Raw genomic sequence first — 15112 nt, forward strand, 5'->3', positions numbered from 1 at the left:
CCTGGCACCAGCCCCGGCCTGTACCGCAACATCCGCATGTACCCCGTCACCCACGAGGAGCCCGGCATGCTGCTGCTGCGCATCGACGCCCCCATCTACTTTGCAAACGTGCAGCCGGTGAGGGACGGCATACGCGAGCGCGTGCGCGCGGCGCGGCAGCAGCAGGACCTCAAGTGGGTGCTGCTCAACCTGTCGCCCGTCACGGGTGAGGGGGGGTGGCGGGGCGGAGAGGGGGGGGGACGCGCGATGGTGGGCATCCCCTGGCTGCGCCCGGCCGGCCTGGGCTGCCGCCCGCGCCCGCGCGCTGCTCCTGCTGGTGGGCAGTGTGGGGCCTGTGTGGCATCAGCACTTCATAACCACGCATCCCCCCCCCACACACACACACACGCGTGCAGACATCGACGTGGCGGCCGTGTACTGGCTGGAGGGGCTGCTGGAGGAGCTGAGGGGGGCGGGCATACAGCTGGCGCTGGCCAACCCGCACCAGCAGGCGCGCCCGCCCGGCTCCCCTCTGCAGTTGGCTGCAAGCCCCTGTGCTGCCTGGCCCCGATGACGGCCAGGCCCCGCCTCACCCCCCCGCCTCTCTCCCTCCCTCCCTGCCTGTGCGCCTGTGTGCGCAGGTGGTCACGCTGCTGCGCCGGTCGGGGCTGCTGGACAGGGTGGGCCCCTCCAACATTCACGACAACATGCACGACCTGGTGGCGCGAGCGCGGCGCGCCATGCAGGCGGGGGCGGCGGCGCTGGAGGAGGGCGGCCCGCCGCCGGCGCCGCCGGGCTGACCGGCACCTGGCCCCACGCCGCCGCGAGCCTCGCCCAGGCTGCCGACCCATCAACACTGCCCGCTCCTGTTTCTCTGTCTCTGTTGCAAGAACTGACATTGGAATGCGCTTTGAGGAGCTGTCGACCCTAGAGCAATGCACGCGCTGCGAAGAAGAAGCAAGCGAGGAGGAATGAACCTGGCATGAGGAGGGGTGGGGCTGGGGATGATGGGACGAGGCTCTGCAGGCCCAGCCGACGTGGCGCACCACGCTCACTGCCCCCTCTCGCCCGGCTCGCTGCCCGCGCCGGCGGCACCGCCGCCTGGCGTGCCGCCGCGGCGCGGCCCCTGCGGCGCCAGCCAGGGCGAGGGCCCGTGCTGGCTGGCGTCTCGTGAGCTGTCGCCCCCCCGCTCGGTGTCAGATTCAGACACCTCGCTGCCGCTGTATCCGCCCACCGTCACCCCCTCCTCCTCCTCCCCCTCATCCTCGTCCCCCGCGCCGCCGCCCAGCCCGCCGCCGCGGCTCAGGTTGCGCGGCACCGAGAAGGTGAAGCTGGCGCCGCCGAATGTGCCGGAGGGCACGGAGGCGAGGGAGTGGGGGCTGAGGGCCGCGGGCAGGATGGTGACAGACCTGCGGGGAGAGGAGGGGGAGGGGAGCAGGGTGAGGAGGAGGGTGTGGGGTGGCGCCCTGCCAGCAGGGGTCACCGGGTGAGGCGGCTGGCTGCGCCCCGCATGCCCCGCCCGGCATGCCGCACCCCACCGGCGCACACACACACACACGCCCCCGCCTGCGCTCACCTGGCCATTGTGTAGCGAGACCTGCCGCCGCCGACGCCCCCCGGCTGCCTGCCCGCCGCGATGGGCCGGCTGGCGGCGGCCGCCTCTGCGGCAAAGCGAACCGAGGCGCCACCGAGGCCGTCGCCGCCGCCGACCTTGTGCTGCGCCGCCGCCGCGTCCCCAAACTCCTCCTCACCCACCAGCAGCGGCTGGTCAAGGCCCGCCTCGCCGCCCTGCGCCGCGCGGCTGCGGTGGCGGTGGCGCCGCGGCTCCGCCGCCGGCAGGCAGCTGCGCAGGATCTCGTTGTACCTGCACAAACCACGGGAGGAAAGTGGGGTCAGGTGGTGGCAGCGTGGTATGTGGCAGCGTGGGGGGTGGCATTCAGGTGGCGGCTGCACCGGCCTGCCAGGCAAGGGCCCTGCTGAAGCTGCTGCGCGGGTTGCGGGCGGGGTGTTGCGGGGGCACTCACACAGACGTGCCGCTGAGCAGCACCAGGAAGCCAACCACCTACGGTGCGGGAGGAGGGGGGGGCAGGGGCAGCGTGGGGACGGTGTGGGCGGGATGCCAGTGGGGCCAGCGCGGGGGCAGGGCAGCAGGGCACACGCCCAGGTGGCCGCCGGGCGCCCGCCCGCCTGCCCACGCTCCCCCTTCCCGGCACCTCTCCCCGCACCGGGACCCTGCCCCACCCCTGGCGCCTTGCCTGCAGCATGTGGAAGTGCTCCCAGCCCATGCGCAGCGCAAACAGCCAGATGAAGAGGGTGCGGCAGGCGTCGATGGTGGCGCGCGCCGCGCCGCTCAGGCTCTTGGTCACGCTCACTCCGAAGAAGTTGAAAAAGGCGATGGAGACGACGGTGGCGGCGGTGGTCCACTGCAGCGTGGCGTCGCGACGCACCTCCTGCAGGCGCGCGGGAGAAGCGGCGGGGGGTGCGGCAGGCACGGGGGAGGGGTGGAGCACAGCGCCAGCCTGCCCGGCCTGCCTCCAAGGAGCCCCCGCTGCCTGACAGCCCAGACCTCAAAGCCCTCAGCGGCCCGGCCCCTCAGCCACCCTCGGCGGCCCGCGCTCACCGCCCAGGCGTCAGCCACGCTGTCCAGCGGGCGCCCCCCCGGCCCCGGGATGAGCTGCAGCGCGGGCAGCGCCAGGGTGCAGAGGGCCACGCCCCAGAAGCCCTCCATGCCCACCGCCAGCAGTACGGGGGCGCGGTACTTCACCAAGTACTTCTCCTCAACGATGAACTGGGTGGCAGCCAGCAGCTGCGGGGTGTGGTGAGTGGGGGTGGGGGTGAGGGAGGGATGCGGGAGAGGCTGTTGGGCGAGAAGCTGCTAAGCGAGTGGAGGGGTGGGCGGCGCAGGCGGGGGATGACGGCAGCAGAGCGCAGGCGAGCGCGTGACCGGCGCCGCAGGGGCGGCTGCTGCCAATTTGTGCAGATCCCACGCAGCGCTGCATGCCTCGGCCCAGGCCCCGCCCACCCACCCACCTGCGCCACCACCACCAGCACGTTTCCCAGCATCGGGTTGGGCGCGGTGCCGCCCCCAGCAGCGCCGCCAGGCGCCCACAGCCCCTCCACCACCAGCAGGCGGCGCAGGCCGCCTTGGGCGCCGCCGCCGCCGCCGCCGCCGCTCCGGCCCAGCGCCGCCGCGGCCGCCACCGCTGCCGCGTCCCGGCCGCCTGCTGCCGTCGCCGCCGCCTGGCCTGGCTGTGGGTGCGGCGCCAGCGTGTGTCGCGGGTCGGCGGCTCTGTCGTAGATGACCGAGGAGGCGCCCACCAGCGCCGCCCCCGCGCCGATCAGCACGATGCCCAGCCAGTGGTGGGAGTGGAGGCGGCGGTGCAGCAGCAGGATGGTGAGCATGCCGGCGAAGATGACCAGCGTGCCGCGCAGCATCTGGAACACCGAGGCGTACGTGTAGAAGAGGCCCAGGTTGAGCAGGGTGGTGGCCGCCGCGTCGCACATCGCGGGCAGGCTGAACACGGCAAAGGAGCGGCGCAGGCGGTGGTCGCGCGCCGCCGCCTCCTCCGCGCTCAGCGGCGTGGCGCGCGTGGCTGCCTTGTACCAGCGCCGCAGCGCAAAGGGAACCAGGCACAGCGCCTCGCCCAGGAACATGGCGGCGGTCTGGAAGGCGGGGTGCTTGAAGTGCACGGCGCGTCCCGCCTCGTCGTGACCCACTACAACGTTGTCCTGGATCTTGGTGGCTATGGTGTTGAGGGAGCCTGCGGGGACAGGGAGGCCGGGGAAGGAGGAGGGGGTGGGCCAGGCGTGGCAGCGGCGGCGGCGGCGAGCGGCCATGATGGACCCGCGGCGCATCGATTGCCGCTGGCCTAGCAACGGTGCGCCGCACCGCACCAGCGTGTTCAGCGCTTCCCCGGCCTACACGCTGACTGCCCCGGACACACCCTCTCGGGAGATGCATCGGCAGCCAGCCACTTGCCTGTTATCAGCATGCAGATGGCCAGCACGGCCACGCGCCACTTCATTTTCTCTTGAGCGCCTCAGCAGAGTTCCGCTGCATGGGCGTGATGGCCAAGCAAAAACAGTCTGTAGCTGGTTTTGGGGGCAACACACGACGTAGACTACGCCAATCAGGCACCGTGATGCCTGGCGCGCTCCGCGGCCGATCATCTTTCCATGGCTTGCACTGCACTTTCATGGGCCGCCAGATCACCGGTCACCGCCGCAATGTGCCAGCTCCAATGTGCACTTGCATCCCCTGTCACCCTTTACATCATTGGTTGCTTTAATGGAGACTCTATACAGTTGGAACAGCACAGGCATCCAGGACTGCATGTGCTGTGTGCACCCAGCTAGTAAAGGGTGCGGCATGCAAAATGTGGCGGAATGCGCAAGGTGAGAATGCAGGACAGGAGCAATCGGGCGGTGCATGGCATGCGGAAGAGGCCCCCGCCCTTCGGGCCAGCGCCACACAGGTGTGCACAAGACGGTGTGGGGTGACTGTGAGCTGGTGCCTGCCTCACAGCAGGTCCACGTAGTCGATGACCAGCTGTGCCGTCATGGGGGAGGGCCCAGAGGGCTGGAGCCACAGCTGCACCTGCACAGGCAGCCCAGCCTCGCTCGCGGCGCCGACTGCAGCGGCAGGCTCGCCAGGGGAGAAGGGAGCAGGGTCGGCATGCAGGTTTGGCATGCAGGTTGAAAGCAGCATGCCAGGGGTGTTAAAAGCAACATGCCGCTCGCGCGGGCAGCCGCGGCTCACTGTCCCACTCCACCAGCTCCGGCCTCGACACCTCGGCGCTCACTTGCAGGTTGTCCGCCACCTCCGGCCCTTCCACGCCCGGGTCGGACCACCACAGGCACAGGTCGGCGCCGCGCCGCACCCCGCGGCCGCCCGCCGGCCGGCACCGGGCGCCGCATGGGTGGTGGCTCACCAGGTGGGCACCCCCAAGGGCGGGGCCGGGGCTGGGCTGGCTGGGCCGGGGGTGCAGGCAGGATTTTGAGGGGCAACAAGGGCGGCTGGGCCGTGAGGGCAGCCCAGGTAGAGAAGTTTGAACTTGGACAGGGTGCAAAGGCGGGCCGCCGCCAGCGCGGCGCCCCCCCCTGGGCCCCCTTCCTGGCCTGGCCACGCGGCTGCAGGGCAGGCTGGAGCCGCTGTTCTGCAGCACTGGACGAGCCGGCCACCGCCAGCTGCTGAGTTTGCGGCAGCTCCGAATCCCCCTCCTCATCCTGCGGCTGCTGCTGCGCCTCTGTCTCCTCCTCCACCTGCCGCTGCTGCTGCTGCTGCACCTCGGTTTCCTCCTCCTCATCCTTCTGCTGCTGCTGCTGCTGCTGCTGCCGCTGCTGCTGCTGCCGCTGCTGCTGCTGCTGCTGCTGCTGCCGCCGCTGCTGCTGCTGCTGCTGCTGCCGCTGCTCCACCGCCTGCTCCCGCCCCTCCTCCTTCTCGTCCTCCAGCCGCACCCGCCTGGCGGCCTGCGCAGCCTGCCGGGCCAGCGCTGCCCTCTTGACGCTGCCGGCGCCTCGGCACGGCATCCGCTTGACCGCCGCCGCCGCCGCGGTCGGCTCCTTGTCGCCGGGCGCGGCGGGGTGCACCACCACGTTGTGCACAAAGCCCGGCGGTGGGGCCGCAGCGCGGGCAGGCTGCACGCGGGTGGGGTGCTCCCTGGGCAGCCCGCGCCCCTCCTCCTCCTCCTCGCTGCTGCTGCTGCTGCTGCTGCTGCTGCTTTCGCTGCTGCTGCTGCTTTGAAGGCGATTGGCGCCCGGTGGGGTGGCAGCAGTGCGGGCAGGCGGCATGCTGGTGGACTGCTTCCGTGCGCCAGCGGGGCGACCTGCACCCTGCCCCTCCTCCGCCTCCTCCTCCTCGCTGCTGCTGCTGCCAAAGTCTATTGCGGGCGCCCCCACCGCCTCCACACCAGAGGGCGCCAAGCGCGCGCTGCCGCTCCTCCCAGCCGTGTCGGTGGCAGGCAGGCTGGCGGCACGGTCTTGGGTGGCAGGCAGGCTGCTGCGCCCAGGCGGCGCCTGCCGCTCGTCCGGCTCCATGCGCCGCAGCACAAGCTTGGCCAGCGCACGCAGGCGGCTGGGCTGACCTGCCGCCTGCTTGCCCACCAGCGGCGCGCCGCTCGGTCTTGTGTCCGTCTGGCTGGGCGTGGAGGCGGCGGCGGCAGGCGCAGGGGCGGCAGCTTCTGCCTCGGTGGCAGCAGGGGCGGGTGCGGCAGCCGCAGGAGGGACGGCGGGGGCAGGAGGGGCAGCCCTGCAGCAAGCCCGGCAGGTGGAAGGCGCATCAGTTGGCTGTGCCACACGCCTCCTCCACCAAGGCAGCCCCTGCTCCCGGAACTTTCAGCCTTCAGGGTGCAGGAAGCATCGCTGGCCCGGGCAGTGCCAAGACAGGGGTCACCCGTGTGGCTGCTCCTGCTCCTCCTGCTGCCCGTTTGCCTGGTTGCTGTCCAACCACTTGCACAGCGGCGCATCTGCGGGAGGAAGACGAACGGGCAGGGTGAACGCAAGGTCTGCGCCCGTCCGCCAGCAGCCTCCCCTTACCCGGGTTGACGGTGCGGATGCTCAGCTTTGCGTTCCGATTTTTGCCACGGCCGCCATGCCGCTCGAACTGCGCCATCGTCATGGCCTTGCCATTGCACTCTGGGCAATTGCAGGAGATCAAGCGGGTGGAGAGGGTGAAGGTGCCCGCCTTGCGGCTTGTGCCGTACCCGCAGTACACCTGCACCTGCAGGCGAGCGCAATGCAATTGAGGGGCAGCGCGGCGATGGCGACGGCGCAGCAGCTCCACGGCGCAGCAGCTCCGGCGACGGCGCAGCAGCTCAGCTGCAGCAGCTCACAGCGCATCAGCGCAGCGCTGCGCCCGGGTTGCCAGCCTCTCTCACCTCAACCATGATCAACTGCCCGCCTGTGCGCAGAAGAGGGCTGGGCTCGTCCAGGACTGCTTGTGGGCCACGCACCACGCACGCACACAGCGCCTGCCCCGAGGTCGAGACGATGTTGGAGCAGCTGCAGAGAGAAGATGCAGGAGCAGCTGCTGGACCTAGGGTTAGGAAGAGCCCACTTTCTTTTTGTCGCCCACTTTCTGTTATAGCATGGCACACTCTCTGCTATAGCAAGCCAAATCAACGACAGAGAACAGCTCCGTCTAAGGGGAAGCAAGCCACCACAGGATCATGCAATTCATTCAATGATGATGGAGCAGCACAGCTAAGCGCGATGACAGAAGGTTTGTGGTACAAGAGAGCGCAGACATGGCGGGCCCAGAACGGATATCTTGCGACTTGATCAGTGGCCCAGCCCACGCCTCCGGCTGCCCTGATGCGCACGCACCCACACCGCGCTGTCGCCGTACAGCGATTCCAGGCTGGTGTCGGCGCCGCGGTGGGCGGCCGAATAGGCTGCCAGATTAGCGTACTGGCCGGCGCTGGTGGGGGCGCCGAGCGGCGGCGGAGCGCAGCCGTCCTGCCAGTCGGCGCGGCACAGCGGGCAGGTGACGGGCTCGGCCCTGCCGCGCTTGCTGGCCGCCCAGTGCGTCATGCAGGCGCGGTGCACGTTGTTGCCGCAGGCGCAGCAGAAGGACACGGCCTCGCCCGGGGCTGCCAGCGCCTCAAAGCTGCGGCTCGGGGCAGGGGTTGTGGAGCAGGGGGGAGGTGAGACAGGCAGGCCATGCTTGCAGGCGGCGTGGCTGGCAGCCCCAGCACAGAGGGTGGTTCCCAAGGCCTCCGCCCCGCCCCGCCTCGCTCACCAGATGGGGCAGTCGCCCTCCACCTCGCGCTGCAGAGGCCCCGCCGGGCCGCCCGCTGCATCGCCAGCGCTTGCGCCACTGAGCCGTCGGTACTGCTCTAGCACCACGCTGGAGGCAAGCACCTGGCCGCCGCCCACGGCGCGCGCCACGCTCCGGTTGCCCGCCAGCACCTGCGAGGTGCAGCCACACCATCAGCCAGTCATCCTTCCCACCCATTGCGTCACGGCGGATGCAGCGGCAGGCTGCGCAAGGCGGGCCAGTGCAGGGTGGGGTGGGGCGGGGCGGGGCACAGGGCACCGGACGCCCCACGCGCCACCGCACCACACGCCGTGCGCGCCGCCGCACCTCGTCGGCCTCATGCGCCAGCAGGGCTCGCTGCCACACCAGAGGCTCGTCCCGCAGCAGGCCCAGCACGCGCAGGTGCACAAACAGGATGTGCTTGCAGTGGTGGCCCCTGGCATGGTCGGGGCAGGTGCAGTGCGGGAAGCGGCCGATGGTCACATTGTACACTGCAGGGGCAGGCAGGCAGGCAGGCAGGGCGGCGGCTGCGGATGGGCGGCGTCCTAGCGTTGCTCGAAGTTTGCTCGACCGTCGCACGACGCCTGCCCGGCTGCGCTCCCGTGGCGCGGCAGGCAGCAGCCACCGATGCAGCCACCCACCCACCCACCCACCCACCCACCGTTGCCCGTGGCGCCCAGCACCGCAAAGCTCTCCTCGCCGCCGCCCTCGGCCCCCGGCGGGCGCACCACGGCGCGGTCGATGAGGAACAGGCGGTGGCCGCCGGCGCCGGGCAGGGCGCGCTGCACAGGGACGGCGAGGGGCGCAGGGCGGGGCATGAGTGGGCGCGGCGCAGGAGAGCCAGGTATGGGTGGGCGTGGGGGCCCCTCTTCAAGCCAAGCGGGCGGGGTGTTGCACCTGGATGCGCTGCTGCACATCCTGCGACGGCTTGGGGCGATAGTTCACCACCGCGCCGTGCCGGTCCACCCGCTTCTGCTGCTGCTGCCGCTTGCCCTGGGCCTGCCCGCCTTCTCCTGCTCCGCTGCCGCTGGCGGCATCCGCACCACGCTTACGGCTGCGCCGCTTGGGAGACGCGCCTGCTGCCACGGCTGCAGCCGAGGCGGGGCCGGCAAGGCTGTCAGCGGGCGCGCTGGGGCCTGCGCCGCCGCCTGCGCCGCCGCCTGCGTCGCCGCCTGCCGGCGCAGGCATGGCGGCCACCCGGGCGCCCCTTCTGGGAACCCGGGCTCTCGCACCCCCCTCTCTCGTGAGGTCTGTCATCTCGGGGGACCCTGCACGAATGTGCAGGGCGCCAAATGGCGCCAAGTAATGGCAAAGGCCTTGAGCAGGCTCTCTGGCCGACACCCCAGGGCGCTGTCGTGTGGCGTGTCAGGCTCCTTTAGGGGATGCTGCTAACCAGGCGAGGTCTCAGGAAGAAGCATATGGCATGCTGCGCCCTGCTGCGCCTCAAAACTGCATCACGGGAGTTCACTGGAGCTCCAGCTCCAGCTACCACACACTCGCAGCAAGCTGCATCATCACCTGGTGCGTGCGTGCACGGGAGGAGAACGCCTCGATCACAAGGTCACAAGTAACAGTACTCCACCTGGGCCTCTCCAGCACTCTCCTGGTGCTCAGCAGCGACAGCAGTACGCGGCGGCAATGGCAGCACGCGGGCAGAGCGGCCAAGGCAGCGCCACAGAGCGCCTGCAGGAATTGAAACTCGCCTTTCCCTGCCGGGAGCAGGCCATCGACCTGCTGGCTGCCGAGTTGATGCGCAGGGACCGCCCGGGCGCCGCGGGCACCTGCCGCCTGGTCTACGGCCAGCACGCCACCGGCAAGACGGCGGTGGTCAGGTGGGAGCAGCTGGGAGGGGTGCCGTCTCAGCCGCAAGCCCTGCACCTCCCCTCTTTATCATCCCGCACTCTGCCGCCTACCCCTGGCCCCCGCAGAGGCCTGCTGAGCGCGCTGCGCCTGCGCCACGCCTACGTCAACTGCCACGAGAGCAGCCGCGTGCGCCCGCTGCTCTCCTCCCTGCTGCACCAGCTCAAGGGCGGCAAGCGGCAGCGAGACGATGCCTACGAGTGCGGCGCCAAGTGCGACAGCCTGGCCGACTTCCGCCTGCAGCTGCCGGGTGCGCGCAGGGGAAGCCACGTGGCAGGCGGCACCGCCGGAGTGCCGTGTGTCGACTGCCAGCCGTGGCCTGTCGGGTTGCACAGCCTACCGCAGCTTGCTCCGCACACGCCTTGCTGCCCTGCCCCCCACGGCACCCCCCGCCCCTGCCCTGCAGGCGTGGTGGGGCAGCGGCGCGGCCCCTGCTGGCTGGTGCTGGACAACGCGCAGCGGCTGGCGGGCAGCGAGCTGCTGGCGGGGGTGATGCGTGTGCGGGAGGACACGGGGGCGCAGGTGGGGGTGCTGCTGCTGGCCAGCGGCGGCCCCTGGGCCAGCGGGCGCTACCTGCGGGACACCGTCGCCGCGCCCGCGCCCAAGGAGCTCCACTTTGCGCCCTACGCACCCGCCGCCCTGCAACAGGCGCGCAGGGCTGGGGGGCTGGGAGGGGGGATGGCTGGGAGGGGGGTGGGGGCTGGCTGTTGCTGGGTGGGTGGATGCGGGACCTGGCGGCGCGTGCAGGGGGCAGGGGGCTTGATGTGGCGAGCAGGGCATGCAAATGGCCGGTGCAGGCTGCGACAGGGCACCGTCCCTGCAGCCGTGCTGTTTCGCCCGGCGATCCTGCCTGCTCCCCTGGTGCCGCGGCCCGCACACCCGCAGATCCTGGAGCGGCGGCAGCGCGCGGCGGGCGTGTGCGAGGGCGAGGCTCCCGCCTACCGCCAGTTCCTCACCGCCTTTGTGCCCACCTTCTGCCGCATCTCCAACAACCTGCTGGACCTGCAGGTGGGGGCGGGGGTGGGGCCGCGGGCATGCATGTGTGGGGGCAGGTGTGGAGGGAGCAGGACTGGCCCTGTGGGGGCACACTGCTGGCCGCCAGTGTACAGGCGCGCCGCAGCCCAGCCTTGCCCTGCCGTTGCCTTGCAGTGCCTGCCACGGGCCCCAGTCACGCCCCCCTCCCGTGCCTGCAGGCGGCTGCCGCCCAGCTGTTCCCGCTCTACGTGCAGCCGCTGCGGGAGGGGCGCCAGATGCAGTCGCGCCAGCTGCACGCCCGCATCAGCGGCGAGGTGCACCAGCGCCTGCAGGTTCTGGCGCTGCAGCAGCAGCATGCGGGCGCAGGCGCCGCCGCGGGCCTGCAGCCGGCGGCGGCAGCGGACGACGGCGGCGACGCGGCGGCCGCGGACCAGCGCACCGCCGCCGGGCGCAAGGCCTCCTGCTGCGGCCTGTCCTTTGAGCTGCCCTACGTCTCCAAGTTCCTGCTCCTGGCCGCGCACGTGGCCTCCCGCAACAAGCCCACCAGCGACCGAGCCGTGTTTGACCCCACGTACCGCAAGCGGGGCCGCAAGGACGCGCAGGCGCACGACCGCCAGGTGCGGCGGCGGCTGGCGCCTGCGCCTGCATGCCTTCAGTCCGCCCCGGCTGTCGGGGTGTGGTTGGCAGGCCGGGTGGGTGCGCCGGAGCGCTTGCCTCACCTCGCCCGCCTCAGCGGCCCCGCAGGTGGAGGCTGCCGTTGAGGCCAAGCTGCGGGGCCCTCACACCTTCCCCCTGGAGCGCCTGCTGCACATCTTCTACGTGCTGTACGCCCACCACGACGCCGAGGATGAGGAGGAGGGGGCGGAGGGGCGGCTGGAGGTCCCGCAGGTGTGCAGGTGGCGGGGCGCCGGCGGGGTGGCGCCGAAATGGCGCGCGCAGCCGAGGCTGTGCGTGCATGTGCGCGCTGCTCTGCTGCTGGCGCTGCTGCTCACGCCTGCTCCCACCCCTCCCCCGGCTGCCCCTCAGTCGCAGCGGGTGATGCAGCAGGCGGAGGTGCTGCAGCAGGTGTCCAGCCTGGTGGCGCTGCGCCTGCTGGAGCAGTGCGGCGGGGATGTGCTGGAGGGGCAGCTGTACCGGTGCAACCTGGGGGAGGCGGCCGCGGCGGCGCTGGGGGCCAACGTGCGCCTGCGCCTCACAGACTACCTGCGCCTGGGATGAGGGCGCCGTACCCCCCGAACACACACGCTCTGCCTGTAACCGCCTCTGTCACAAGCGTGGAGCATGCAAGAGGTCGGGATGGCTGGGCTGAAAGTTACAGGGGATGTGGGGTGAGACGCTCCACTCAGGTGGAAGGAGGGCGGACAGTCTTGCCCATCACAGGCCGTGCAGCTGCAGCTTGTTGCCGCAACGCTCTCTCCACACCGGCTTCACTCCTCGCCGGGCTCCAGCTGCCAGAGCGGGGCCCTGCCCACCTTGCCGCCGGTGAGATGAATGAGAGGGTGGCGCGCGAGGGCAGCACTGATCCTGTGCTGCCATCTGCACAAGGTTGAATGGATGGGGCGGGGTTGCAACCGACTCACAAGTTGTCAGCGGATGTCCAGAGCGGCAGATCCTACCTGGTCCTGCTCTTCTGGCCAGACTCCACCAAAAGGTCACCAGGCTGCAGCTGCAGCTGATCAAGCATGCTCCGTGTGTGCTGAACCACGGCGCATATCTGGCCCACGGTGGCCGTGCGGTTGGGCAGGCCGCGCAGCACAGTCTCCACCACTTCGTTGAAGAGGTCTGCTTCGTGAGCCGCTGGCTTTGCCCTTGGCCCAGAACCAAAGAGCATCACTGCACCACAGAACGTGTCGAGCGCCATGACGCATTGTCCGTCGCGCAGCGCTGTCGCGAAGCACGGCACTGGACCCCCGTACCTTGTGTGATTCTGAGCACCTCGTGGTAGTGGCATGAGCGCGCGGCGCCTTCAGTCACCCCAAAGTGCTGCCCAATGGCAGCCCAGTCCAGGTTAATGCTGCCCAGCACATCAAGCCGGTGCTCGGCAACCTCAGGTAAAGGTGGGGAAGAGCCTCCACAGGCTTAACTTCCCGGTTTTAACGTCTAGCTTTAGACCATTATTTGATCTGCCCGACGCGCCAAGTGCAGTACCCCCCACTAGTAGTGAATGGGTCCCGGGGAGGCCTGTGCCGAAGCCTTGGCGATTCTAATAGGCGTTCCCGAAGGAATTGGCTTGGATTGGCGCTGAGCCGGTCAGCTATGCCGCGTTTGTCCTCACAAAGTTTCGACATGGGAGGAATCGAACCTGTGCCCTCTCGGAGGGTTTAGACACTAGCTCCAGCGCCTTCAAAGAAGGCCTTTCTTAGCCGCGGCCGATCAGCAAGCAGTACCAGCTCCTCCACCTCCTCCTCAGTCCAGTGCTTGTAGCCTGCAGCAGGCAGGCCAGTCACAACACCAGCGAGCCGCCGCTTCCGACACCCTGCCTCTGGCACCAACGACTTGGACTGGCAGGGGGCAGCAGCAACGCACCTGATGCTGGGGCGGGTGCCTGCGGCTGCTGCATGGCCTCTCTGCGAACAGGCTCGGCGTGCTCCGCCGCTGCATCGCCCGCCACCTCCAGCTCCGCCTGCCGCTGCTGCAGCAGGTGCTGCTGCTGCCGCTCCTGCTTCTGCACGAGCCGCAGTCGCGCCGCCTCTGCAGCGGCAGCATGCATACGTGGATGGGTTTCGCTGTGAGGATGGCATGGCGAGCTGGGCAGGGCAGCCTGCTGAGGCGTTCTCCAGCCAGCATGTGCAGCACACAACAACGCAGCGGAGGAGCAAGGTGTGCAGATGAGCCGCCACCCACCCTGCTGCAGCCGCATCCACTGCGTCCTCACGCTTGGCAGCCTCCGCCGCAGGTAGACGGCCGCGAGCATGCAGAATTGTTTGCCATGAAGCTGCTGGGCGGCGGTGAAGGCCCTGCCCAGCTTGGTGTGCTGGTAGCGGCTATCCGTCATCAGGCGCAACAGCGTGGCACGGTCGCTACGCGACAGGCGGCCGCTCCTGCTTTGCTTGCGCGGCTGGCAGCCCTGCTGTACGGTCCTGGCTTGCCCCTTCTGCTGCCTCTTCTGCCGCTGCCGTTGCCGTGCACGCGCTAGCGGCGCCGCCGCCGCCGTGGTGTTCATCCGGGCCCCACCTGTGCCTGCAGAATGGATCAGCCTATGAGGCAGGGGAGAGGAGCCTGCTGCTCTCCTTGCGGCTCTGCCGAGGCTTCTAGCAGTTCACCCTGCTGACGCCCTCCTGCGGCCCTCCTGCGGGCTCCCCAGCACTCCCAGCCCGCCTCGCCTGGGCCCTCACTCACCTGGCTTGCCCTTGCGGCCCCGGGGTGGTCTCATTCCGCGAACTCACACGCGCGCGCTGGGCGAGCAGTCTAGGGATGCTGTCTAGGGAAGCAGAAGCGTGTGTATTGTGCAGTGAGCAGAGAGGAGAGGGGGAGAGCAGAGGGGAGAGCAGAGGAGAGAGCAGAGGGGAGTGGCAGTACGCCCGCTGATTGCATTGCATTTATAAATGGGCTGCTTGGATGGACTGTAAATTCAGATCCAAGGAATCAGACACCGAGGCAGGGATCCTTGACCACGGTGCACGGGTGTGCCAGGCAGGCCGGCGGCAGCGGCGGCAGCGCTGACCTGGCGGGCGGGCGGGCTTTCAATAAAGCAATGTGAAATGCCACCTCTATTGATCGTCACCTAGGCCGCTCCCAAGCCATGCCTGGCGGCCCAATTGAGGCCGCCGTGTTTTTGCCGTTTCTCCTTGCCCACCACCGCGCCGATCTCCTGGAAGTGCTGCGAGCGGCGGACCCTGAGCAGCACTATGGAGTGCGTATCAGCCTAGCGGAGCTGTCCGCCCACTCCCCTGGGGCGGCGGAGGTGCTGCTGGCGGCGCCGCGCCAGGTGCGTCGGGCGGCGGCTGCGCAGAGGCACGTCAGGGCTCTTGCCTGCATGCCTGGCTGGCATGCAGGCCACCGGCAGGTGGCCCGCCACCTGTGCTGCACCATTGCGTGGTCCTGGTGGCGCGCCCTGCAGCCGCCTGTGCGCCCTCGCCGCCGCCGCCCGCAGGTGCTGCCGCTGCTGGATGCCGCGCTGCGCCTGGCCCAGGAGGAGCTGCTGGGCGAGGCGGGGCCGGCAGCCGGGGCAGGGCTGGTGCCCAAGGACGCGGTACATGCGCGGCTGTGGGGCCTGGCCCTGCACCAGGACGGCCAGGCGGCGGCGCGGGAGGCCAGCCCCGGCCCGGGCGGCGTGGGCGCGCCGCACATCGACCGCCTGCTCACCGTGGCCGGCACCGTGTGCAAGGCGGGGCCCGTCAAGATGCTGGAGGCGCGCAGGCTGTACCAGTGCAGCCGGTGCAAGCACAGGCGCGGGCGGCGGGGGGCGGCGGGGGCGGGGGACAGAGGGCGGGGCAGGGCACTGCGACTGAGTCGCGCTTGTGAGGTGGGGGGCGGAGGCGGTGCAGGCTGGCCTGCGGCGGCTGCTCCAGCCGGGCTACGCCCTCCCTGGTCGCCACCCTG

At 70.4% G+C, this 15112-nt stretch overlaps 4 protein-coding genes across 4 annotated transcripts in view; 2 read left to right on the forward strand and 2 right to left on the reverse strand.

Annotated features, from left to right (window-relative positions):
• Positions 1-2234: 2234 nt before the first annotated feature.
• On the reverse strand, positions 2235-3759 carry CHLNCDRAFT_9879 (hypothetical protein; the record flags this gene model as incomplete). The annotated part of the gene is made up of 3 exons (XM_005850764.1): positions 2235-2429; positions 2600-2851; positions 3283-3759. Coding segments are annotated over 3 exons (924 nt in total), but the record flags the coding sequence as incomplete, so codon positions are not given.
• A 739-nt stretch (positions 3760-4498) lies between these two features.
• On the reverse strand, positions 4499-8923 carry CHLNCDRAFT_140398 (hypothetical protein; the record flags this gene model as incomplete). Its single annotated transcript, XM_005850765.1, has 11 exons — positions 4499-4611; positions 4739-4950; positions 5150-6226; positions 6371-6443; positions 6514-6697; positions 6855-6978; positions 7307-7585; positions 7718-7887; positions 8063-8226; positions 8397-8517; positions 8633-8923. The coding sequence occupies 11 exons, from the start codon at positions 8921-8923 to the stop codon at positions 4499-4501; spliced, it is 2808 nt and encodes a 935-aa protein (XP_005850827.1).
• A 450-nt stretch (positions 8924-9373) lies between these two features.
• Positions 9374-11788, forward strand: CHLNCDRAFT_50195 (hypothetical protein; the record flags this gene model as incomplete). The annotated part of the gene is made up of 7 exons (XM_005850473.1): positions 9374-9567; positions 9664-9845; positions 10002-10117; positions 10481-10603; positions 10789-11187; positions 11315-11458; positions 11597-11788. 7 exons carry the CDS (start codon positions 9374-9376, stop codon positions 11786-11788), a joined length of 1350 nt encoding a protein of 449 aa, XP_005850535.1.
• Positions 11789-14916: 3128 nt separating this feature from the next.
• The window catches only part of CHLNCDRAFT_34046 (hypothetical protein), a gene marked incomplete at its 3' end in the record, with an annotated part of 3229 nt that continues 3033 nt past the window's right edge, over positions 14917-15112 (forward strand). Inside the window, exon 1 of the mRNA XM_005850474.1 lies at positions 14917-14960. The remainder of the gene's footprint in view (positions 14961-15112) is intronic.

This window comes from Chlorella variabilis (genome assembly GCF_000147415.1).
Source record: "Chlorella variabilis unplaced genomic scaffold CHLNCscaffold_3, whole genome shotgun sequence".
Lineage (NCBI taxonomy): Eukaryota > Viridiplantae > Chlorophyta > Trebouxiophyceae > Chlorellales > Chlorellaceae > Chlorella > Chlorella variabilis.